Here is a 26,844-nt window from a genome sequence, read left to right as displayed (position 1 = left end):
GCCAAGGATCTTTCTGTTTCCAGCCAGGATTTTCCTCCTTCTGTTTTGCTGTTAAGGTCAAAGATCATCTGTAAGCGCTGTGTTCAGGGTGGGAACCAGGGTGGGAAGGAGGCAGAAACTCCCATGCAGTGGGAGGGCAGTGGTGCGGGGCTGGCAGCGCGTGGGGAGGTCTGCACCCTGGGGAGGGTGTTGTGGGACAGTGCGGGGTCAGGGCATGTGGGAGCTGTGCCCTCGCCTTGTGATGGTGCTTCACCCCTTCAGAAATGGGGAAGCACATTCCAACGTGGATTCTCCATGGACAGAAACATTGACTCTGCCCTTTGCCAGGTTTGCTGGGTCCCTTCCTGCTGGGCACTGGGAGAGGAGCAGAGCTGAAGCTTCATGCTTGAAGCTGGGTTCTGGGGCCCAGACTGGGCAGGTCACCCCTTTGCTACTGCCCTAGTCTGTCGCTTTTCTCCTTCGGGCCCCAAATGCTCTTTGTGAGGCGGGGGCTGACAGGCTGCAGCCGTGGGACCCTGTTCTCCTGGGGGGGCCAGCAGCCGTGCCCCCGTGTGTGGCTGCAGTGGGGCTCAGTGCGCCTGGCCATGACATGGTCCCTTTGTTGGTGTTTCTCCCACCACACCCGGGTGGAGCTCCCACTGATGTGACCAGGCTGGAGTTGGCCACAACCAGTTTCTCAGCCACAGGCTGTTGGTGTGGTCAGTGTGGGGCCACGCTGGCTCCTCGGCACAGACACTCGCTGCTTCCCAGGCCGGGCTGCCCCTGCCTCGGTGCCACAACCCAAGCAGGCCACAGAATTTGCTTATTTTTGCTGTTGCCCAGCCAGCAGCCACGGCCCATCCTGGCTGCCCAGTGTTGGCCCTTGCCCCCCTCCCCTCTGTCACCCATCCTCTTGGCAGGCCCCTGTCCCAGGAGGGGACCCCCCCTGTACCAGGGCAGGGGGGAGGCAGCTGGAAGAGCAGCTGAAATGCTCCTTTCCCAGCTGTTCCTATAACAAGATAAACCCGTGGCCAAGGACAGTGGCAGCGTGGCAAAAGCTGGGAGGAGGGTGGATTGTTGGTCGGGTGCAGAAGGGAAGGGAGGGTTTGCGCAGGACTAGCCAAGCACCGTGTAGCACCGCAGCAGAGCCGCGGAGCTGGGACCTGCACCGCTGGCAGACGGCTCTGGCAGCTCCTCACCCTGAACACCATCGGGAGCTGACTGCAGGGGTGTCAGAGAACAGGCCGAAGCAGCGACTACAGAAAATAAAGACTATTTTTTTTCCAGCTGATAGGGCCGTTCCCATGACACAGACCATGAACGGGCTCTGGGGCTCACGCCCTCCCGCTGCCAGGGGTCAGCAGTGCAGCAAGCGCTGCTGAAGGCTCCGGGGGGGGGGTCAGGGGGGGTGTCCTGCTGATTTTGGCGAGTGCCAGCAGAGATAACTCCCCCAGGGCTCATGGAGGCAGCAGATAAGAGTGGGTTAGGTGGTTAATGCCTCCGTGGTTTCAGTGAAGCTGGAGGGGAGGCCGGCAGCAGCCGGCGGGGGGGCTCAGCCCCAGTGCCCCAGGCCAGCGGGCATTCAGGCCTGTCACCAGTTCAACTATAGCCAGGTCAGGGGTAATGGGAGAGCACAGAGCCAGAAGAAAACCAATGCTTGGAGAGAGATGCTCGTCCGGCCATCCAAGAAACAGGAAATCTTAAGTTCAGCCAGCAGAAGGAAAAATAAAATAGCCAGGTCAACCTTTATTAAACATAAACACAGAAATGTACCATCAACCTCCTATTATAAAAGTACTTTACATACATTCAAGGAAACATTGTATAAATATCAGTATGAAATGTCACTGGCTGCAAGAGTTCCACACTCAGCTAAAATTTTGCCAACATATTAAAATTTCCTTAAAACATTTTAAAGTAAACAAACACAAAGCAAAGCCAGCCAGCTGCTGGGCTGCTTGGTTCCTTGGGTCCAGCACTCGCTGTGAGTGCCTGGGCAAAACACATCCCACCTCCCAGCACGGGCCAGCACAGCTCTCCTGCAAGCTGTTTTTGGATGTTAGTGATGCAAAGGGGCCGCTCAGCCATGCCGGATGGTGGGAGGTTAAGGCACAGGTTCTAATCCCAAAGTTCAGCCAGCCGGAGTACAAGACGTGCTCCGAATAGGCTGTTTCACAGGCTGGGACATCTCCCAAGCCCGCTCACAGGAGACCGTTGGATGGGCTGGGGACCTGCAGAGATGGTCAGGATCCCGCACAGACCCTTTTGTGACTGCAAGTAAGTCCTGATCTTGTAACGCTGCCAACCCTGGGAGCAATGGGGCTGCTTCTCAGCATGGCTTACTTCCTACCAGATCTGCTCCCGCTAACGTGGTATTGTCACTCCACAGGGACCCCAGATGAACTGGACTCTATGAACCCAGCAGTAGTGGAGCTGTAGCCCTGCAGCATCTCTCCCTGCTCTGCACAGGGCCCGTGCTGCTGTGAAACACCAGCACACACCAACACGGGCTGCCCCAGCTGTGTGGGAACAGCCGGTAACACACCTGAGCTGTCCATCTTGTGCACGTGGCAGAATGGAGAACATCCACTGTGGGCTCCTGCTTCTCTTCCAACCCCGCTGCTGAGCACTGCACGGCACATCCCCAGCTTGCTCCAGGGCTCTGCTGGGCCAGCAGCTGCGAGCAGGGCAGCCAGCTGCCAGTGCAACCCAGAGACATCCCCTCCACTGAGCTGTTCAGTAACACCCACAGCAGAAATGGGCTCCTCAGATTTTTCTAATGAGACGAGAGGTCATGTTGCTTGCAGGCAGCAGCTTCTTCACAAGTTGGCATGTTCCAGAAGCAGAGACTTCCTGGGGAAATAGGCAGACCCAGAGCATCCACCTGAGATCAGAGCACAAGGCCAACACCTAGCAAGGAGCTGGAAGGAAAGCAAGACCACTCCCAACTCCTGTGACCACCTTGGAGAATCTGCAATTTTATTTTTTTTTTTTTTTAAAAAGCAAAACTGGAGCCAGGAATATGTGAAAAAGAGACCTCTGTGTCCAGTCCCCTACCGCTGGGGATCCAAACCCCTTGCTCTAGGCACCTTCTCCGTGGTGGTGACTGGAGCTGGCCCAGGAAGAGACACTCCCAGGGCACAGAGGAGCGTGTCCCAAGCTGGCCCTGCAACAACCCCAGCACTGATGGAAATTATTCCTCAGTAACAAATGCCATGAAAATAATGCAGCAATCACATCGCCTGCTTCTGTGGGCACAGCCTGAGTGGGTCAGTGTCCTCCCTGAAGTGACACGTTCTCAGACCACTCCCCAGTGGGTCCCAGACATGTGACCCTGGGTGGGAAACCGGAGATCTGGAGGGATTTGGGTGCAGCTGCGGTGTTTGGCACAGCAGGAACAGCAGAGGCATGCGGTGGGGCGCAGCAGACATCTCTCTGCTATGCAGAAAACCCAGGCACCTGCTGATCTGGTGCCAGCCGGGTACAGGGAGTAGCCAGGTACCACTGAACACAGCCTGACCTGGCGTGAAACCAGCGCCCTGTGCCAGCCCCCAGTCCACAGCTGGCTATTTCTGACCAGTGGTACTGCAGGTCACTGACTCCAGCCTTTTTTTTTGAGATGGCAGCAGAAAAATCAGCATAACCATCACTGTGAAGGCCAGCGTGCTCCAGGCTGCCAAGTCACAGTGTCTTAGAAAATTAAGTCCCTCTTAACAAGGGTTTTGCTTCTAACTATGTAGTTAGGCTAATGTAAATAAAAATACAAGAAAATTGAATCTGATTCTACTAAAAGGATCTTACTCTCACAAATGGAGTCAGGAAAGCAGAGGTGAAGGTTAATAACCACACCCTTCTTTGTAACATTCATGAGGATTTAGTTCTCTCAAACTATTCTTAGTCCAGATGAGGACTCTGTTCACATCTGAGCAGTCTGCAACAGTGTTGTGCCGTATCCAATGTTCACAGGCAGTTCTGTATTCCTTTACAGGGAAAATCTGTGGGATCTACGGTCTGGGTCATGGATAGCTGGAATAATCCAATGATCTCCTGCTTTTTATCAGGGCTTGTACACACATTGACTAGAAACCACCTGGATCAACTCAGAACACCAACACTTTCCTCTACAAGGAACCACATATCCCAGAAATATTATCTTCCTATTTCCAGTAATCCCATGTTGAGGAAATAACATAAGGACATTGTAATAAATTAACTGCTTTGAATACCCAGGGAAGGAGAGAGGACACATTTCACAGCAGTAGAGGTATTCTTGACATTTTCATTAATATTTCCCATGGAAAAAAACATAGCTCTTTTCGGCTTTGTGAAACAAGGGAGGTTCAGCTCTGCCATCAGTATTTTTCTATAAAAATAAGGTTTTGTGTTTATTTGGGTTCTACAACTAAGATGAATAGAAAGGAGAAGGCTCTTAGAAATACTTCTGCTGTTGTATCACGCCCTCCCTCTGGAGACTACCTGCTAGAGGAATTCAGCTGGCTTCTGTAAGTCTCTTCTTCAGACAAGCTCTAGCTTTGCCGAGTCTAGTGCCTCTTTGCAGGACACCTTTGTACTTGGCAGGGCCTGTGCTCCTGAGGAAATGACCCGATGGCATGTTCTACTGTACAGTTTGCACTAGGTATGTTTTCTTCATCAAGCTGAAAAGAGAGTCCCCAGATGTATGAGATTTTTGCTTCCCGAGTGATGGAGAGGGCTTGCAGGAGCTGCAGTCATGCCTTTGCTCCAACTTCTTACAGGAAGTCTAACTCGAGGGCTTGGTGAAGGGACACAAGGTCTGCATGGTTTGTGATCCTCCAGAAAGGCATGTTGTGCTGTAACAGAGAGATGACAAAGTCAGGTTTATCGGGGCAATTTTACAGCTAGGTGGAAGCACTCAAGGTACACCTGTAGGGTTGTGCAATACGGTGGTTCTGACAGCACTGTCTGAGCACACCATGTTCAGGAAGGACCTCAGGCGTATGCACGTCGGTACCTGAAGCCTCTCTTATTTGCACATCCGTTTATGATGGGCACCAGCACCAACCATCAGCTGCTTTGCCTGCTCATGACAGAAACCGCAGCACTCGGCTGCGAGCCCAGGAAAGCCTCTCCAGGGCTCCCAGGGAACCTGTGCAGATGACAACTCCGGCACACGGCAGCCAGTGTGAAGCCTGCAGAGACGATGTCCTGACAATAATCTGTGCACTTCACTGCCTGTAACCAGCATGACTGAACAACCTATTCAGGCCTGTCCAAATCAACCCGCTTGCTCCTTGTTTGTAATTCAGACTAATGGCAGACGCTGTGTATTGATCTGACTGCTGGCAACCGAGTCCTGACTGACTCTGTGCTTCTGAAAAATTGCATTAATCTAACTGAGAGCTGCATGCTATGATCAAGACATGCTACATCAAGATACTGTTTCACAAGGGACAATGTTATACGCAATCCTAAATAGTAAAACAGAAACTTTAAACCCCCAAGAGCCAGAAAACTCCCCATCTTAATGTAGTGAAAGATCTCCTGCAGCAAAGTTTCCTGCTAGCTGCCCCACCTGAAGAGTTCAGCCCTGGAAAGAGTCCCTGCAGATAAAGACTGCTGCAGTAACTTCCCTTTGCATCGACTCGCATCCCACTTCTGCAGTCAGAAACCCACCTGCTTTGCTGCAACCTCTTCATCACGCCCATCTCCGATTACCACATAGGTGACTTTCTTTCCAAATCGTGACACGATCCTCTCAAAACAGCTCTCTTTACCTGCCAAAAAGACAGTCCCACTACAGTGAGCCTTAGGCAGAGAATAACAGAAGCCTGAACAGGTCCCTTCTTCCCAATACAGAAACACATTCTTGTTTTACTGGAAAGGGGTAATACCCAGTTCAGCTCACGAGGTCAGCAGCCACCACTATTACATGGCCAGCTGGACCTCAGTGGCCACAGAGGCTGCTCAGCTGCAGAAACTGTATTTCCAAAATCCCAGCTAATCTACAGGAGATGCCTCAGTGCCAGGTACTCAGCATAACGCCTTACCTATTTTTGTAGCACTATAAATATTTTCGATGGGAAACACTTCACCCAATCCATACAGGAGAACTTTGGCAAGAGCTGGCACCAGCTGGGTGGTTGTGATCAGGATGTTCACACAGTTTTTTCTAAAAGAAGAAAAACACTTGTAAAAGCACATTTACAGCCAGTTGTGCTGAGGGCTACTCTGGACAGCTTGCTCAGCTTTCCAAAGTGCCATGTGCTTTGTTGTCCTGCTTTCAAGAGGGTTTTCAGGCCAAGATTTTGATTTGTGGTTTTTGTTTGTTTGCTTTTTGTTTCAAACAGAAATTCTCTGGCAGGAATGCAATTTTGTCAGCACAGTCCTATTATAGGGACCTTCTCAACAACAGATGTTGCAGCAGAAAAATCCCAACGGGTGCTCAGAAGTGGAGTTCCTGCACTCATTCACTTTGCTTCCCAGTACCTGTGACAAACAGCTCTAGCATTACATATGGACACTGCTGCAACACAGTACTGCATGCAAATCTAAATGAGAAAAAGGGCTGAGAAAGCAATATACACATTTCCAGTTTTGATACCTGGACTGTATGAGCAGCAGGGACTTTAATGCCGTTTCAAGCCAAGAATCTGTTAGCACTTCTATATCAGTTCTTAGTCGCTGCAGAGCTTCCCTCTTCTGCGGGCTGAGAAGGCCTGGAAGGCAAGCAACACAAGTTTTCCCAGCTGAGTTGGAAAGTCTAACCCAGAGAGAACCGTCATTGAATTTAACAGCTGCCTGTTCTGAAATAAGTAACATGGTACTAAAGGCATCTGAAAGCTGGGACTGTCTCGAGGCAGCGGGAGAAACCAGCTTCCAGTGACAGAGATGATCCCAGACACCCATCTGTGACTGACTGTGGGCAACTGGGAAGATACTTTTCTCTGATTATTTCAAACCATTTCTCAGGATACATGCAACAAAAAGAATTTCTTTTGTACAAAGCACTCGCAGCAGTAAGTGTTGTTCAAGGCCACAGAGAGCAGAGGAAGGAACTCCTGCATTCACCCTCTCTGACTTCCTATTTCCCAAGGACCCTTTCCACTTTAACCCTTTTTAGGTATCTTTTATAGTCCCTTTTTTCTTTTTTTTTATCCCTTATAATTTTCTCAAAGCATCCAGTTCTTAATTAAAAGCAGTCAGTAATGGAGCTGATACTGACGGGAGCAAGTTTGAATGCAAGTACAAGAAAGGAGCACCTTGAGTCTGAACCTCTCTCCACCCAATTTCCAGCCATGATATATGAACCCCCACCTCATTCCAGCCCCAAAGTACACCAGTACTCTGACAATGAGGCCACAGAGGGACCCACTGTGGGCTGCACCGACAACTGCTTTACCATGTGGCTTTAGACAGGTCCCAAAAAGCTTTGCATCTGGGTTTCTCACATGCAAAATATGGTATAATGATCCGATCCCCACCAGAAACAAGGTAATTGCAGCATACTGAAATCCAGACTTGCATTGATAGATTTTTAAGGCTGAAACTTAAAAGGTTTTGAACACCTTTTTTTCAGAAAATATGTCCAAGAAAACTTTCTATTTTTTTTTTGTGTCGGCAAAGGGTACCCAAACCCACAACTCACCAGGCCAAGTCACCCTGCTGGGTGAGCTGCTCCAGCAGCACCCCTTTCCCAGGGATGTCAATGCCAAGACTCAGACTAAATGGAAAATTTAGCTACATTTGATATCTGAGGTTTGCATCATTATTACTATTTTGGCATTGGAAGGGAAGCAAAACTAGAAGATTTTAAGTGGCTTTGTGAACAGATGGTAGAGATGTCAAGTCAGACTATGAGCACACCAGCCAAAAGGGTTAACGCTGCATGCCTTGACAATGGCATGACAACAGACAGATTTTGTGAAGACACTAATGAAAAGACCTCCTAAGCAGATTGATATGTAAATCATTTAGGCTCTTTCTAAGCAGAGTGACAGGCAGTCTCTCACACAAAATTAGCAAAGGGACACTGTTTGCATCAAAATTTTCTCTTAGATACAGGATTGACCGACCATGCCTATCTACAGACTGCACTGGCATGCTGTTCAGTTTTGGAAGGCGTACCCTCTTACATTCTGTGGAGATTTGGTCCCATTTAGCACTAGGAGAATGATTACTTCCCATGCCCAAGAATTCAGGAAAGCAAAAGCTTTGAGGAAGGATGAAGACTGGCCACAAACTCTGTTTAGTGCTCAGATATTGGTGCAGGTGAACACTCACCTTCAACATTAGTTTTGTATTTGTCGTAGATCTCTCGTACCCTGCGGTAGCGGAAGGCCAGTTTTCTCATCCAGTCCACTCCACCCTGGACACCAACTGAGGAGCTGTGATTTGTGTTACTTCCTGAGCCACTGAAGCCATCCGTGGAGAAACTGTAGTTGCTATTTCAGAAGAGCAGATCTGTTATGTGTGCCACAGCAGCAAAATCACTTTAGCTTTTACTGGCAGGGCTGCAGACTTTACTCTGATGGGAACTACAGAAATACCTCAGAGAGGAACTGCACAACCACCACGGCACCCCAGCAGCACAGATTGGCTTCTATGGGCAATCTACTCTGATATCCAACTAGATTTGCTGCCAGTTCTGAACTGATGTACTGAAATGTACTGATTCAACTCTTCTTTCACACTGTCTGCTACAAAACCTTCCTTTGCTCTTTGACTGCTCACTCCTCGCCGATACAGAGCATCCTCCCCACTAACCCCTTTCTCACTCTGCAGTCATAAACCCCAGCATAGTACCTTCCAAACATACCATCTGTGTCTTTGCCTCACAGCTGCAGCTCCACAAAGAGATCAGCTGCTTTACCAGCTCATGACTGCAAGAAGCCGGTCCTGCTTCACCCCTTTCCCAATATTTATTTCTCCCTGACAAACAAGAACTTCTCAGACATTTCCACGAGCCAGTTCAGTTCATTAATGCAGCAGAAATCTTACCCTCACCCTACCTGACAGTAAGCACAATCAGCTCACAGAGGGATGTAAAACACTGGGAGACTTTCAAAGGTCCAGATCATGAAGTCTGGAGTGTTGGCTCTCCATTCATCACATATCATTGAGCACACAGGCAACATTCAACAACAGCGGACAATATAATTCACATTATAATTCCAAAAACCTTAATGTTTTGTAGGTCTTCAAAGAAAAAACACCCAGCAAGCAAACACTGTTTGCTAAGTTTCATCCCCTGCACAATGCTGACCTTCATCCCTTAACCCCATTTGGGTTTGAAGTCTCCACAAAAAACAGGTTACATCAGCTACACATTTCATGCATTCATCATTACCCCACCTTAAATCTTGGCCATTGTCATCAGATGCCACATCTTCTATGTGTACCTGGTCACACTCCTGTTTAAGAAAAAAATAAAAATAAAGTCACAGTGTTATAATCCAGGAACATACTGAAACTTGCAGATTAAAGATAGTGCGATATAAAAGAATCCCCTCACATTTCCCAACAGCAACAAGCCATGCCATACTGCCTCCACAAACCTATACATAGTTCCCATTAGCTTTGCCTTCCAGTACTAGGTTTTACTTCTCAGCACCTACAGGTCCTTGCCAAGTCTGGGATTTGAAGTACCAAAAAAGTCTGAAAAAATCATGTTTCTCTGACATTTTAAGTTGTCTGCAAAAAAGGAACTTCGACACTCCATAAACAGGTTGGACTCAAAGCTCACTTGTCATTTGAAATCCTTTTGCCACTTCACAAAAACAAACCAAACAAAACCCCGTAACCACATTATCTGGTCAAGTACTGATATTCCTTTTCATTAACACAGCGGTCAGTTCCCTTACCAGAGACCCACAGCATGAACTCTGGAGTGAAAGAAACATCAGCGTGCTGGTACTGCCAAGATTCTGGTGCTTAGCACAAGCTGATTTAACCCAGAGATAAACTGCAAATACTTTTGGGTAAGAAATAAATTTTCCCCAATTCAAGAATTTCCCACTGCTGCTACTAACCAACACCCACAGCAGTAGGTGGTGTTGTTGATCACATAGTTAACATATCAATGATTACCTTTCCAGCACAAGAGACTGTATTTGGTGTTTTGTTTTTTGTTCTTTTTTTCTGGGGCAGGGAGGTAACTGTCATTACCACCTTTGCAAAGTTCACAGCTGCAAGTAGTCACCACCACAAATGGAAACTTAAGTTTCTATCTGCATCAACAAAAACATCTCTTTTTCCCATGATATGCATCAGTGGTGCACCTACAATTAACTGTACACCGTTCATATCCAGCCTTCCTAAGCTTTAAAGTAGTCTTGCAAATTCTGCAAATTAAGTTCATGAGTCCATATTTGTGGACTTGTATCAAAGAAGAGTGATGCTGGGGGGGCTGGAGCAGCTCCCCTGGGGGGCCGGGCTGAGAGAGTTGGGGGGGTTCAGCCTGGAGAAGAGAAGGCTCCGGGGAGCCCTTTGAGCGGCCTCCCAGGGCTTAAAGGGGGGGCAGGAGAGGTGGGGAGGGACTCTGGGTCAGGGGGTGGAGACAGGACAACAAGTAATGGCTTTAAACTGAAAGATGGCAGATTTAGATGAGCTCTAAGGCAGAAATTCCTCCCTGTGCGGGGGGTGAGGCGCTGGCCCAGGGTGCCCAGAGCAGCTGTGGCTGCCCCCTCCCTGGAAGGGTTCAAGGCCAGGTTGGACGGGGCTGGGAGCCCCCTGGGCTGGGGGAAGGGGGCCCTGCCCGGGGCAGGGGGGGGCACTGGGGGGGCTTTAAGGTCCCTTCCAACCCAAACCAGTCTGTCATTCTATGATAAGACATGAGTCAGGTAATTTGCTATTTCCAACCATTTAATTCCAGATTCTGGCATAACTTCACACCTTTCTGAATAGCACCACTGTATCCATCACTATCTGATACTATATCATAGCACACATAGGGCATGATTAAAGCATGATTAAAGGCCATGACTAAAGCAAAGATTTACGTTCAACTTCTGTGGAATTGGTGCAGAACAGCGTGATGTATTTAACTGGGTAAAGAATACTGCGCATGGAGGAGGATGGGAGCTGATCAGCAGTCCGTGAGGCAGGATGGGAATGGGAGAGGAGCAGAGATAGCTTGCAAGAAAGAAAAATGGAGGGTGCTGTGGGACCTCCATGGGTACAGCATGCTTGCCTATGGAAGAGTGTCCTTCATAACTGTTACACAGCCAATGTCACCTACTGAGGCACTGGCTGAGATGTGCGAGTTGTATTCTGTCCTTGGCTTAGTCAGAGCCCATGACAACTGACATTCTCAAGGTCACCGTTTTCCCCACATTTCTGGTCTCCATTTCAAAACAGGATCAGTGAAAGCAAAGTGCTTACCAGTCCAGAATGCAAGTATAAGACAAAGCAGACATCACTCTTTTATTTTATACAGGTTCAAGTAGAAACGCATCAGGGAGCTAGGAGAGCTCGACACTAGAAGTCTGCAGAATGCCTGTCACAGATAAAAGAGTACACCTCTTTGATTTGCTTGTGCTTAGAACCATTTCAGTTTTGGCAGGTTGTTATGTTTCAGCATTAAGAGGCTCTGAAGCACAATAGCCCTCACAAATGGTGCAGTATAACTCTAATGAGGTAAAGTGGAGTTTTGCCTTTCAAAAACATTTGCCATGTACCTCCAAGTCATTGAAAAACAAGTGAGTATCAGCTACTTCAAAAATCATCTCCTCCATTGACAGACCTGAGCCAATCACTAGAGTTGGATCCTAGCAGAAAAAAAAAAGAAAAAAAAAAAAAAAAGAGAGAAAATATAAATTCACTGTGGTTACAGACAGAAGTAAATAGTGATAAATCTTTCAGTAGTTACATTGCACAGTTTCCACTGTATATCAAAAACCTGATGTAATTCTACCTGCATTCAGTGGCATGAACTACAACATCCCTAATATTTTAAACAACTCCATTAAAAAAAAAAAAATCCACACTGTGGTAACGCATTGATCCAAAATGTAACAAAATACTTCAGTACTGAATAGCAGGGATTGATGCATTTTCAGAGGCCACACAAACAAAACATTACAAAATCTTCAATATATTCTGAAGGAGAAAAAATACTTTGTTTCACTATGTGCTGTGACCTCAATAATCCCCTATGATGATTAAAAAAAAACAATTTGACAAAATTTAAGACTCATATTGTTAGAAGGGAAGTGTTTGTGATGTTCATATCCTAGCTCTGTATAAAGCCATATTTAGTGTTCTTTCCTCACCCCAAACCACCAAGTTAAAAATATCACCTTGTACATTTAAAACAGAATATAATTTTCTATTCCTTCTCCAAAGATCAACATTTAATTCTGCATGATGAATATGTTTTTTCTTCCAAAGAAAAGATAGTATTACCTTGCCATATTTTTGAGCATAAGACCCTGTGAGAAGTGAATGGAAGATTATGATGGTCTCATCCAGGTCCCAGAGAAACACTCGCTGCACAAGGAATAAAAGCAGGTTAGAGTTGAGATATTCCAAGCACTGACCTACAATTAAGTAGCAAGGTTTAGAATTAATTTTGTGGTTAGTTGCAGTATGCTTTTAATAGATATAAACAACAGTCTTCACCTTACAGGCTGAACACATCATTAAACATTTTCAGTTCATTGCACTGGAGTTTATATACTGCTACGGTGCAACTACACACACAGAGTAAGGCTCTCTTGGTCAAACTATTTCAAAAGCTTCTCTATGCTTTTATAGTTATAAAAGCAAAAACTTAAGAGTGCTAATGAACTTTAGAGACCTGCTAGGGTAGAAGTTTACTGCCTGTGATCTGTAGAGCATCAGGTAAATAACCCTGGTGTTTATCAGAGACACCTTTGTTATGATAAATAAGGGTGATTGGCTGCCATGAGGAATAGCAGAGTTTCTGTACAGAAGGACTTTGGTAAACTTGAGAACTGGGCCAACAGGAACTAGAAGTTCAATAACTGCAGATTCTGCATGTGAGGTAGAGTAACCCCTCATATTGGTCGAGGCTGGAAGAAGCTGGAGGGTACAGAGGACACCAGGTGCATATGAGCCAGCAGCACTCTCCCCCTGTGGATAAGACGTGTACTGGCACTAAGAATGCCTAACTGATAGAAGTAAAGTGCTGTCTCGCCCTGCTTGGCACTGAGAAGGTCACCCCAGGTTGCATCCTCAGTTCCAGAGATGTGTGAGGTGACTAAAGAAGTGTCCAGCAAAAGGCTGTTGAGATGGTCAGCAGCCTAGAAGGGAGGCTAAGGGAACTGTGATGGTTTATTTCAGCAAAGAGAAGACTAAGGGTGATCTAATAGCAGACCACAAATAGTCGAAAGGGAACTGCAAAGATGTTGAAGACAAATTCACTAGTGGCAGATGGAAAATTGCCATGGAAAAAAAAAGAGAAATTTGCAGCTTGGGAGATTCCAGTTGGAGACAGAAAACCTCATTCCCCAGGTGGATGTGGTAATCCTGGGACAGATCAGTAGACAGGTACAGGATCTCCAACCTTGGAGGTTCTCAAGACTCAGCTAGAAAAAGCCATGATTCTACTGCTGGGGACAGCTCTGCTCTGAGCAGGAGGCTGTACTAGAGACATCCAGATGTCTCCTCCATTTACGCCACTATGATTCCAAGACACGTTTAAGCAATACTTGTCAAGGACCACTGAAGAACTCATTTGGGCCAGTTCTTAGATAACATGGGCCATGGGAATTTCCCAAATAATCTCTCAGTACACCTGTTGGAGTGGGTCCAGAGGAGGCCATAAAAATGATCTGAGGGATGGAACACCTCTCCTGTGAGGAAAGGCTGAGAGAGTTGGCATTGTTCAGCTTGGAGAAAAGAAGGTTCCAGGGAGACCTTGTTGCTGCTTTCAATACTTAAAGGGGGCTTATAAGAAAGATGGAGACAGACTTTTTAGTAGGGCCTGTTGTAATAGGACATGGGGCAATGGTTTTAAGCCAAAAGAGGGCAGATTCAGACCAGATGTAAGGAAGAAATTTTTTACAATGAGGGTGGTGCGACACTGGCACAGGTTGCCCAAAGAGGCTGCAGATGCCCCACCCCTGGAAACATTCAAGGTCAGGCTGGACGGGGCTTTAGGCAACCTGATCTAGTTGAAGATGGCCCTGTTCAGTGCAGGGGGTTGGAATAGATGACCTGTAAAGGTCCCTTCCAACCCAAACTATTCTATGATTCCCTTCCATTTCCATGGAGATAGAACGAGAGAGAGAGGAAGACTTTTATCACCACACTATTCTGCAATACTACCTGTAGAAAACAAGATTACTACTTACCTCCAGTTCATTGTCCTGTGAAGAGGAGGTATCTGCTTTCCTCTTCCCCCTGTTTTTCCCAGGGATGTTTTTTCTTGCCTGCTCATCTAACTCTTTACTTCCTGTTGCTCTCGATAATGAAGGACTTGTGGATGCATCTCCTAGAAGAAAGAAATCACACAGCTCTCACCACCTCATGTCTCAAAACAAACACCATCATAAAATTTACAGCATTTGGCCATAAACCTCCTTTGAAAAAGGTAAGATGTTATCTTTCTTCATTGCTGTAATAGTAGTTGAACCCCTATTAGAACATAAAACGTGATTTCTTTGATCCATTGCTTCAAAACAGCTCTCTCTCTTCAATTCAGTCCACCAGGACTGAGCTACTTACTTCATCCTGCCTGCAGCAGAAAGTCAAAGACAGAGCACCCTCCATATTAAGGCCTGTAACCCCTCAGCTGTCTCATTACCCTGGAATTTCTTTATTATTCAACTGTTTCTTTTAATACTTCTTGAGAGAGCACCAGAAACCCTTGGTCTGGAATGAGTGTATAAAGAAAAATATTTAACGATGTTTCTCCCTCCCAGATTTCCTGGGCTAGTCAAATATCTTTTGTGTCAAGCAACACTGTACAATGCATGCTGTTTCCATCTCTGCATACACTACTCACTCCTGTGCCACTGTAAGACTATGACTAACAGTTAAAAAATAGCCAGTGCACAGAGTTATCTGGAGTGTGTTAATCACACACAAATCCAGTGTGCTAACTGCAAAACAGATATACTTACATGACAGTTCTATTGGCCTATCCAAGAATTAGTAAAGAATAACAGGGATGATCTCGGCCCTGGAGACACAGACTTGGCCAAGCACCATGGCCATGGCTAATGGGGATATATTATGGAGCCTATTCTGCTACTGGTAAGAACACCCTTCCTAGGGAAAGAGTAAAGCACCACCATAACAAAAAAACAAAACCAAAACCACAAACAACAACAACAACAAAAAAATCAATGCTTTGATGTGCAGAATATTATGACCATGATGATGCTCTGTGAATCCTTTATTAACAGTTCAGGCAGAAGAGTTAACGTCCCAGACATCTGCCTTACTAGTTCAGAAGTAGAGCCAGAACTGTAGTGGGTAAGCAGAGGGCACAGGAGACTTGACAAAGCTTGAATTCAGTCTGGGTCTTGAAGATGAAGCATTGCAATTCCTATGAAAATTCATGCATAACTGTGAACTTGGAGAATTCCTGAGCTAAGAAAATGGCACTGAGAACATTAACAACTGATCCATTCCCTGGCCAGTGCCTTGAAATAACAGGTCAATTCCTTAGGTTTTCAACATCGAACAAGAACAAATTCTCATGGGTAAATCTCCTGTTGCTCACCCCAACTAGAGGGCAACTGTTTCCTGAAAGAGGGAAAGTGCTTGAAGCGCTATGCTTCCTGATTTACATCACAGCATGGTGTTTGTCATATCCTCTCTGTAGCATCCCATGAGGTGAAGGTGAGAGAGATCTGGAACTTCAATGAGTATCAATTTGTATACTTTGTTATCCATCCCTGCTTTCAGGTTGCTTGAATGAGTTTGAAGACCTGGCAAAGCTCAGGTGCTCCTGAAGGACTTGGGGAAGATGGAGAAGGCAAAATGCAGCAAAGGCAATCACTCACCACCTCCCACAAGCAGGCTGATGCCCAGCCAATCCCCAAGCAAGAGCCGCCTTGGAAGCTAAACCCCACCTCACCCTTCTTCCTCTACTTCAGTTTTTATTGCTGAACATGACATTATATAGCATGGGAAATCCCTTTAGTCAGTTCAGGTCAGCTGTCCCAGCTGTGTCTTCTTCCAGGTTCTTGTCCACCCCAAGCCTGCTTGCTGAGGGGGTGTTGAGGGGAGGAAGCCTTGACACTGTACAAGCATTGTTCAGGCGTAACCAAAACACTGGTATGTTATCTGTACTGCTTTAGCCATGAATCCAAAACACAGCACTAGCACAGCTGCTGTGAAGAAAGTTAACTCCATCTTGACCATACCCAGGGCAGGGCGTAATGAACAGAATCTGTGTTTTTCTTTTCCAGACTACCAACTGGCAACAGGCAGCAGATTCCGATTTAAAACTGTTCAGCAACACAGGAACAATCTCCTAACTCCTTGTGTAAGACACTATAAGAAGCTCTAATTCTTTGCTCTTGTCCTTGTTAAGTTTAGAAAACTTTATTTTTGGTGAGGAAATTCTCATCAACACCACTGCAGTTGGTACATGACACAGCATTAGTGGAAAAGGCCAGCCAAAGATGTGACTTCTTTAGGATAGTCAATTAAATCTTTTCAATCCACTTTCTACATCTCTTCTTACCAGCTAAACTCTTCTCCCCCTGACAAGTGTCAGGTAACAACACTATGTAGATGCAGATCTACTCAAATGCAAAGCACAGCAGAACAGCTGTCATTTCAAAAACAATTTACATGATGAAGCAGAAGAAAGGAAAGGATGTACTCCTGGGCACATCAGTGACCACCTCACCAAGAGGTGATGGACAAACTACAGCTCTTGAAAACATGAGCAGTCCCGGAGGACTCCCATAACTGGGACTGGTAGCTATGTGTGGCTGTCAGGTCATCTGAATACCTGGCTACAGGAAGGAAAGCGCTAGCAGGAGCTACTGAGACTGGATATCATCAACTGCCCTGTAGCCTAAGTGAACATCCAGCCCTGACACATAACAAAATCAACAGTCCCTAGGGAGCTGCTGTTGGTAACTCTTCAAGTCACCACTGGAATTCGACTCCCTAGGGTATTCAGAGCACGTGGTAGGTGTCTTCTGAATCTCAGCAGTACCATACTTCCAAAATATAAGTTTGGCTTGCCCACCATAATACTCCACACACCAGTGAGACCAGTCTGACAATGGAAAGCAAATGTCCTGCCCAGGCCACTACACAAAGGTGCTGCAATAAACCTTTGGAAAAAAGCTTTCCCCATGTCTGCACACTGCACTGTTTATTATAGGTATTTTGCAGCCACCCTATTAAAGATTCAACCATTACCAGAGGAATGTCTCTGCACTGTCCGTGTAGGCACCATGGCATTTGGTTTTTCAGTTGGATACGTAGTTGTTGCTAATGCAGTACTCTCCGTGTTGCTGTCTGCTGGTGTTATGACTCCAAAGCCAGAACTTGGGTAACACGTCTGGTACTGACTTTGGCCAAGGATCGTGTACGTAGGATATTCCTGTTAGAGGAAAAGATTAGTTACAATAGGACACTTCTTTCAGAAAACACTCTATATTAAGATGACTTTTACGATAGAATATGCCCGTCAAAGAGAAATACCAGCAAGAGCACTGTCTGACTTTATGCTATTTCTTTATGTATATTTAAGGCATCCCCAAAAAGGGTTGAGAGATCTGACTTCCCAATGGTTCCCTGCACAGGCAGGTTCTGCAGACAGGAGGCCAGCAATCACAGGGCCACTACTCTGCCTCCAGTTTCTTCAAAACTGAATTCATTATGAATGATGTGACAGTATAATGGGAGTAATGAGTCGATGCCAAGGCATCAGTTCACTCTGTGTTCTGGAATTTGTGATTTTGTCTTGTGTTATACTTTCTGATACTGGATGTATTGACAGCTACAGAAAGTGACCTTGGCACTGGCTGAGGGTGCAATCCCAGTCACAAGAGCTACAGGATAAACTGCCTTTAGTCATGTCCTGACTTCAGCAAGCAATTATTTTGCCTACTGTGATAAAAGGTATCCATTTATGAGGACTATGTACTCATTTAAGAGATCACTGAGCACCTGAAGCTGTTCTTGAGGATTTTAATTTCTGCTACTGATAGTAAAGAAAGCAGCCACCCCAAATGTCACATCACACTCTTCTGGCACACTATGTACTCCTGATTCTCTCAAAGAGTAACCTGGATTTGTGAACCAAGCACCTTGCTCTGCACTGCTGAAAGAAAATAATTTTTTCTCCTTACAGCTCCAAGGAAGTTTATGTTAATGAAAGAACCTTAAAAAGCAACAGCATAAGCATACCAGGATTTTTACACATCCACTGCATTTTCCATGCTTCCTATTATTCTTTTTCTGCAAAGTTGTGACATTGAAGGGTTCCTCTGTATATCTAAATATTCAGAATGGCAGTTAACCCCTGACAGTGCTGTGTATTACCCACAGCAGGTCACAGTCAGGGGGAAGGGGGCTCTCTGCTAGCTGCAGGGCTTTTTCTTCTAGCACCATCAGAATGCATCTCCTACTTTTCTGGGGGTTTTTATGCTTGTTTTATTTGTGTGCAACCTATTTTCCTTTTCTTGCTGAGGGAGAACAAAGGCATTCAGAAAAACATCCACCTATAATCCTCCCTGGAGTTTTGGTTCTCAAAATAGTTCTATTGTTTCTTCTCCACTGTCTCTTTTGCAGAGATCTCAGTATCCTGTTCAAGATTCACCACACAGCCTGCAGACAAGGAAACAGCTTTGAACAGATGAAGTGAGTTTGTTGCAAAGGCCAAAGGGAAAAGCATCATGGTCAAAGAGACAGCAAGAGTAATTTTGCTGACTTCAAGCTATGTACTGAGCCCTATTATTCTAGTACCCATTGTGCTCCATTGGAAGTGATATAAATATTTGGCCTTCCTTTATTACTTTTAATTAACATGTTAAACAACAGTGAAGGGGAAGCTGCACATAAATATAACAAGAAAGTTTTACCTGTGAGATGCTGGCTACTGCTGATGTGGAAATATTAACAACAGTTGAGGATGTGGAGACTGGACTGGCATTGGTAGTTGATGCTGTAAAATTAAGAATTACTGCATTAAATGTTTCTAGAAAAGCACAAGAGACAAGACCAATCCAAGTTGAGAAATAAGTACTTATTAGCTTATGTGCAAGCATTTGTGCTTCCAGCAGCACTCATAACAGCCAAAAAAGAGTCGGGGTCTATTTTGAAACCAGTCACATTTCAACTGGGCTTACAGGGAAGGAGAGCTAGCATATCTTTAAAAACAGTACTTTTAAATGTTTCAGAAACCCTTTCCTTACATGCCTGTAAGCAACTGAAGTATAAGTAAAATGGTTTCACATCTTTTCTAAAAGTTTTGAGAAGACAACAATCACATTCTGATGTTCAATTAGTAGCAGTTGAAAATTAATCAGAATAAATCAGTAAAATGGATCTGAGTATGTTTATATCTGCTCTGTTAAAAGGATTATTTCTGCATTGGACTTAGCATATTTAGCCTAATTAGATCAAAAAATTGAAGGAAACAGTAAAAATATTTCAAATAGTATAAAAAGGGTGCTTCCTACTTGAGAAAGCAAATGTGTTTCCCTATATCCCTGTGAGACTACAACTGTTTTTTGGATAAGACTTTCTGAAATAATTTGTCAACAGCTTGTAGGACAAATTATTAGACACATGTAGTTGTTAGTGTGAATTTTAAGACGTTCAACAGTCTTCATGTCACTGCATTCGGTTCTTCCAAAACACAGAAGAGGCTGCTAGAGCACCATCTGGGAACACCAGTCATTTAGCAGATTTTGTGGTTTTACAGCCACAGGGCCACTCCATTAACCATTATTCCACATGGGGTTTTGGGACCCTCAAGGATTAGTGAAAACAAATAATGAAACGAGAATGAACAAAATTAGGATGTACTAAACCAGGTGCTATGAAAAAATACTTTCTTTTGCTAAACCTTCTTTCTCTGAAAACAACTAAAACCTAAAATCACTTTTAGATGCTTATGAAATAACTTGCAGAAATCTAAAATATCACCTACTTTACCATTACTCTGAAAAAAGCCCTCACTTTCTGCAAATAATACTCATGTGAAATTCACCCCAAGACTGAAGAACTCAAGCTTCTGAAGGTTTCAGTCCTTCTACTCCAGGGAAACGGACCCCACCATGAACTCTTAATCAGTGTACATTGTGTTATGGCAAGCACAGATACTAATTGGTAAACAGCTCCTGGAAAGAGGAATGGATCCAAAATGTGCCTCAAAAAAAGTGAAAACCAAAAGAAATATATGTTAAAAGAGGTGCAGAAATGCACAGTATTTATAAGAGGTGAGAAATGTGAAGGGTGGCATCTCTGTGGAAGCAGAAACAAAAGTAAGTAATTAGCCCCTGGGAATCCCCTCATAGATAGGAACATCAGTATTCACAGATAGGAGGGAATTTTGGGGGATGAACATTTAGAAAAAAGAAAAAAGGCTGCACTGAACAGCAATAATGGTAATGAAGATACTCAAGTACCTACAGTACTACCTACAGTAACGATGCAGCTACTAGAAGCACAGCTGTGAGAGTCAGGTACCTGTCACAGATACTCCTCATAAGCAATTGCTGGAGAACAAGGGTTAGTTTCCAAATAAAACTCCTTCCAACTACATGTTACGGAAATGGTCAAGGCTGTTATTACCTTAAGAAAACATCACTTCCTAGGGCACTGAGAAGAGAAGTTCTCTGGGAAAGATCCTTGCTAACGCAGAACAAACCTGACATGAAGCCAGAAGAGATGAACTATCCAGAAGACAGATCATTCTATCACCTCTCAAGATTATCATGGAGAGCAAACAGAAAGCAATTCTCATCTGTACTGCTCTGAAGAGGCTGCTTCTCCACTGAGATAGATAACAGAAGTTAAGATATCATAAAAAAAAAAAAAGATTTCAAGTGCTGGGATTCTGGTAAAAACACAAATACCATCACATGAACTTCATTGTTTATCTTAACTCTGGTGTCCTTCCAACATTTCATTTTTAATTACCCTTTATCTACAGTGTTACAAATCAGACCTTTACAAACAGCTCCCACTACACAGATTAACAAATTCTTTCTGCACTGTGGGTCAGTTCCTTTTACCTGTGAATGAGCCAAAAACATGCAAAAATGTTTTGCACAGATGTGTCAAAAGTGACCACTTCATGGTCTCAGGTTTAAAAGATCAGCAAACACAAGTATTGCCTTGAAGCTTCCATGACTCTTTTTCTCTTCTCTCTTTCTCCCCCACTCCCAGACCTCACCCTCAGACCTTATCTCCCTGCCTCCACTGCCTTATTCATCCCATTCAGTTTTGCTTCAGTCGTTTTCAAATGTGTTTCAACCTGCTTCGTGTGCTGGGGAAGGGAAACTGCAATTAATGGATTTTATGTTTCACGTGGCTGCTTTACTCTAACAGGGCAAGAAGAGGCGAGGCAAGAAGCAGCCATTCCTCCCACAATGCTCCCAAGCACCTCTCCAACATACCACCATGGCCATAGATCAGGTGAGTACAAAAAGGAAAATTTGCAGTCACTAAGTGCATCTGACCATTTATGAGGTTTCAAATATCTCCTTACTTCAGTCCAGCAACTGCAGACTAAACCATATCCATGGCCCTGAAATACCCCTCCGGTGGACAGCCACATCGTACAACTGTGTATCACCCGACTATTTTGACTGGAGAGAAAAGACAGATTTTCAACAGATTACTAATAAAGCAACTTTGTCCATCCTTCCAGCTCCTGCTCTCCACCACCCACCTTGCACCAGCCCAAGAACTGACCTGACCCCTCAGCAGGCTGCTTGCTATTTTGATGAAAAGGTAACATAGCAAATCCAAAAAAGGAACAGTTTCCTGCCACTTTGCAAGAAGTTTTTCAAAGAAGTGAGAGCATTAACACAATTCAGGTGATTTTTTCACACTTTCAAAGAACAGTCTGTAGGGAAACTCTCCTGAAATCACACATTCTCACAGCAGTGTGGATCAAATGGTTTAAAATCCTTCTGCAGTGCAAGGCCTGACGGTGGCTCTGCCACCTCACCAATCCCCACGGGTTCATGTGCTCGCCGTGGTACACCACTGGCAAACCTATCAGGGGTCATGTTATACAGAACCATTTCTGACCCAGGGCAATTAAAAGTGGTGTTATAAAACACTATAATTCATTCTGCTGGTGGGACTACCTGGAAGAGAGTTATATCTGAAGGAAGGTAGTATTTCCAATGTTTCATTGCTTATGTTATGAATATTAAAAGTAAATTCAGTATAATCGTTATGCTGGGCCATTTACTGTCACAATGACACAAGCTGAGCAAGTACTATGACATACCACATGGCCTTCCTATCAGTGAAAGATATGCTAAACCCCACTTATTGTTAATTTTAAGAGCTATTCCCCTTTACTTGGCACTCACTAGATCACATCTGGATATGGCATTCAGTCTGGGGCCTCAAGCACACAAAATATGTTAATAAAATTCAGTGGGTCTGGCAAAGAGCCACCAAAACAGTCAGGGAGCTGGAGCATGTGCCCTGCGAGGGGCACCTGGAGGGAGTGAGACTGTTCAGCCTGAAGTGATGGCTTTGTGGGACCTGACAGCATCCTGCTGGTACCTGCATGGAGGTTATCAAGAAAACAGCCAGGCACTTTTTGCAGGTGCACAGCAGGAGGAGAGAAATGGTCACAACATGAAAGAGGGGATACTCCAAGTTGACAGAATAAAAAAAGATTCACCATGATGACAGTTAGGCACTGGAATCAGTGAAATCTCCATCCTTGGAGGTTTTTGAGACACCGAGCAACCTGTTTCTGAATTCAATGTCAACTCTTCTTTGAGCAGGAGGCTGAACTAAAGATCTCTCCAAGTCCCTGAATTAGTCTATGAAAATAACATGTACAAAATAGATTAAGAATTCCTGAAATGTTTTTTTAAAGAACTACAGAGAAAGAGGCAAATTTTCACAATTCATCATCCAAACATTAAAGACAAAACTTCTGCCTAAAAAAAAAAATATCAATTTGCACATATTTGCCATAAGCAACAACATTCTGTTATTCAGCTAACTGGCAGATTTGCTCCTAAAAATTCCTTTGGGAACTGGTGAAATTCAGCATCTGGCTTCTTAGATGTGGCACTTCTAGTAACTGGAATATTTGTAGGCTACTTCTGTACTGAGAAATTCAGTTTCTAGTGGATCTACCAATCTGGGGGTGTGTGTGTGCAACAGACGAGCCATCTACCTCTAGAAGTAATTTAAAAAAATTTTTTTTAAAATCCAATGTCAGTCAGCGTATTTCCTGACATCAAGCTAAAAACCACAAACAAAGAGCTTGAGCTGCAAAAGCATTCCCAGTAAAGGCATGCAAGAATACAGTATTTAGTCTCCTCTCCCATTCCCATTTGCTCTTCACCCTGTTAAGTCCATCAGCATGGCACCAACAAGCCAGCCTGGTGCATACAGAGCTAGGTAGCAAATACAAAACCAAACACATACACACGCACAAAGAGAAAAGAGGCAAAGCATAAAGAAGCATGCACAAACCAAGAACAAACGTGCAAGCCTCTCTATTTGTGGTATCTGGACTCAATTAGGTGGAGAGAGATGCAGATAAAAACCATGCCAAGTTACCTTCAATGGAATAAGAATAATGTGCTGGGCTGGGCTGGCTTGTGGTTAACCCTGTAGTGCAGGTAAGAACACTGTGCTGACTTGTAGATGGAGTCTGAATTAAACCACTTTCAGGTTTCATACCTGGCCACAGTGCACCTGAATCAGATAAATTGGACCAGTTACAAACAAATATGCTGGGACCAAACAGCATGTTGCCACCTCAGATTAAGATTTCTGCTCATCACAAAAGTAACAATTCACATATGGAATATGTTTAATTTCTGCAATAGTAAGTGCTGACTGTCAGGCTGTGCATGGATTACAGCTGCTGACAAAACTGGCTGAAAAAGAGAAAATTAAAAGCACCAACAAGACCAATTTCCAAAGCTTTCAACTAAAAATCTGTTAGTGTCACAATAAGATTCACTTCTGCGTAGGTATACGGGAACTGCTAGCCCCTCTGACATTTGGGCTGAGTTGCACAGCACTTCAAATGATCTCAGCTATTACACAGCTAGGCTGAAGTTGGTATCCATTTAAGGTCAAGGTCAATGCTTTCACTACCTTACTGGGATTTGGCTTGAGTATTTTAAAACAAGCCACAAGTCAGTGATCTTCACAGACTGACAACAGCGAATACAGAGCTCAAAAGAAAAAAAGGGGGGAAAAAAAATCTAAACATTTTTTCTACATTTCCTGCCATTCTGGAAAGCATTTGTAACAACACTGGGCAAAGCACAGAGACAGCAAAGTGACTGTAATTCATCTGTACAAGGCACACATAAGTAGTGTTGTTTCAGCTCAGGTGCCGTGTTAAGGTCTAGTCCACTGCACTGATGGGATGAAAAAAACATTGGACTGAAGTAGCTCAGGTCAGGCCTGGTTCTTAGAGCTCTCCAGGCTTTTGTTTAAGTGTTTCCAGATATACAGCTGAAGTCAAAGGCATTTCTGCTTGGCCCTGGTTAGAAAGCAAGAATCAGTTGAGAGATCTACTTAAAAACAAGTAGAGTATGCAAAGCAGAGGGACAAAAGATGTTTGGAGCTAGACACAAAGATCAGGGCCAGCAGAAAAATCACCCTCCTTCTTAACTCCCCCTCAAAAATAGTACCAAGGCTGTGAAAGCCACCTGCAGCCTTTCACCCGCTCTAGCAGGATGAGCCATGGGCTACAAGCTCTAAGTCTTTTACCCAGAAGACACAGGAGACTCTACAGAGCTGGACATGAGCAGCAACTCCAAGAGCTGGCTCCATGCTGGAGCTCTGTCAGAGATAAATTCTGCAATGGCTCCCTGATTTGTTTACATACCTGACCTCAAACTGCCACCTATGAGTCAAACTAAGTCACTCACCTATCTGTACAGCCACACCACGGTTTTGATTCTTCAACTCTCAAGTTACATCTTTGTTACTGTTTCAAACATCTAGAACCACAGTAATCAGCAAACAAAGGGGAAAGACGGGTTTAAGAAAGATTGTAGCTATACTGCAGAAACTCCAGAGTAAAATGTATGGGAAACAGATCCTCTAAGGAGAGCGGGAGTAGTTGCATTTGTTTAGTCTGGAAAGGAAATGGCACAATCTTCAAATATGTGAGTAGTTTTTAGAGGGGACAATAACCAACAGTTCCTTACAGTGCAAGATAGACAGACACAGGACACAGAAGTGCCTAGTAACTATGGCAACGAAACACAAACCAACTCTGAATGTTGCAGGATAATTATCAGGTGAGGAGTGCAACACCAGGTCAGACACACACTTCAGAGTTCTCCACACAGTTGGCTGCATGTGAGTGCAGGAGCTGACTCAGGTCATGTCTTAAGCATCTTTCAATCCCTGCTTTCCATGACTGTCTTTGTATATCTCTCAGTATATCTCATATCTTTGTATGTCTCTCAGTATAGACACGTTCTATTTTCCACACAGCAAGGCACAGTCTTGCCCTGATGGCGTGTGTCCTTCCCTCTCATTCTGCAAGACAGCATTTATAAGCTAGCACAGCCTCAAGGATGACAGAGAAGAAGCTGGGTGAGGGGGAACAAGACCCCTCCATGTCTAACTGCGGCACCACAGCTGGGGCAGAACATCATCACAGGACACGCCTACATACATGGAAACTGTATGTCAATACTCTCATTTTAATGCTTTAATAAAATCTCTCCAGACCTCAAGTATGTCCCATGCAAAACAATGCACCAAACACCATCAGAAAAGTATTACAGCACAAGGAGAGGTGACAAATTAGCAAGAGCACTGGTCATCTCTTTTCTGAAAGCAGCATCCTGATCTAAGTGATCTCAAGACTACGCTTGTGTTTATCAGCTTGCTTGAATTTCATACTTAAAATACAACTGCTTTGTTCCAGTTAGATAATTCATGATGCCTTCTTTTTGGCATAGAAACAAATATACGGTAGAAAGTCATGCAAACCTCTGGAATTGGCCTTTTGGTGCTCGTAAAACGTTTTACAAACCTGGCCAAGTTGTCACCTGCTCAATGGAGATTTTGTGAGCAGAAACAATCTGTAGAATTTCCTCTGCACTGTTCATGTTCAGTCTTCTACCCTCTACCTGTCCATCACACCATGCAAGGTCCATCTTCTCAGTATGACTGAGCATGTACCAGTCCAGTATGATTTCCATTATTGGGAAGATGACTTTTAACATTTTCCTAACACTTAAATTCAGACTAAAATTTTAGGTATTTAATAAGAGACCTCAAAATCCATACCAATACATTTCAGTAACTGATCCCATTCCAGAAGATGTTCAACAGACAAAAGTTCCTATGAAGTCAACAGAAAATGTGCTTCTCTTACCTAGGTCTCCAGAAAAAATTCTACTGTTACATTCAAAGTATAACACTGAGGCAGCTAAGTACCCCCAAATTCCAGAACCTTTGGATTCAAAAAAAAAATTAAACACTCCCAACAAATGCAGCCACCACCACTGCCACCAATAAGACATCACACACATGCACAAAATGCTAACAAAAACCCTTATACCCTCCCTCCCCCCAAAAATGCTAGAAGTTGAAAACACCTTTTTAAACGTCTTGGCCTAACACTTCAAGAGAGCACTCCACATGTTTACACATATTTGTGTAAAAAACCACAACACATGACACAGTAAAACAACTAAGAACATACAAAGCAGCCTCAATGCACATCCACAACAAACTATCAATAAACACCAAGTA

The 26,844-nt window shown here is 44.4% G+C and overlaps 1 protein-coding gene across 6 annotated transcripts in view; it reads right to left on the bottom strand.

The window, feature by feature from the left end:
• Positions 1–1,705: 1,705 nt before the first annotated feature.
• The window catches only part of EYA3 (EYA transcriptional coactivator and phosphatase 3), a 71,315-nt gene continuing 46,176 nt past the window's right edge, over positions 1,706–26,844 (bottom strand). For 4 of the 6 annotated variants that reach the window (XM_042793594.1, XM_009964695.3, XM_042793595.1 and 1 more), the window contains 12 exons: positions 23,668–23,805; positions 18,978–19,060; positions 17,311–17,494; positions 14,274–14,413; positions 12,361–12,444; positions 11,634–11,723; positions 9,310–9,368; positions 8,239–8,399; positions 6,560–6,674; positions 6,006–6,127; positions 5,632–5,732; positions 1,706–4,808 (listed from right to left, as the gene is read on the bottom strand). In XM_042793594.1, the coding sequence (XP_042649528.1) occupies positions 4,728–4,808; positions 5,632–5,732; positions 6,006–6,127; positions 6,560–6,674; positions 8,239–8,399; positions 9,310–9,368; positions 11,634–11,723; positions 12,361–12,444; positions 14,274–14,413; positions 17,311–17,494; positions 18,978–19,060; positions 23,668–23,805 (1,358 nt within the window). In that variant the 3' untranslated portion in view covers positions 1,706–4,727. The remainder of the gene's footprint in view (positions 4,809–5,631; positions 5,733–6,005; positions 6,128–6,559; positions 6,675–8,238; positions 8,400–9,309; positions 9,369–11,633; positions 11,724–12,360; positions 12,445–14,273; positions 14,414–17,310; positions 17,495–18,977; positions 19,061–23,667; positions 23,806–26,844) is intronic. The other 2 variants (XM_042793593.1, XM_042793597.1) reach the window with 2 other exon arrangements.

The sequence above is a fragment of the Tyto alba genome, unplaced genomic scaffold (assembly GCF_018691265.1).
Source record: "Tyto alba isolate M040663 unplaced genomic scaffold, T.alba_DEE_v4.0 Super-Scaffold_20, whole genome shotgun sequence".
NCBI lineage: Eukaryota > Metazoa > Chordata > Aves > Strigiformes > Tytonidae > Tyto > Tyto alba.
Note: the sequence above shows the minus strand (reverse complement) of the source record. Positions and strands in the feature narration are given on the sequence as shown.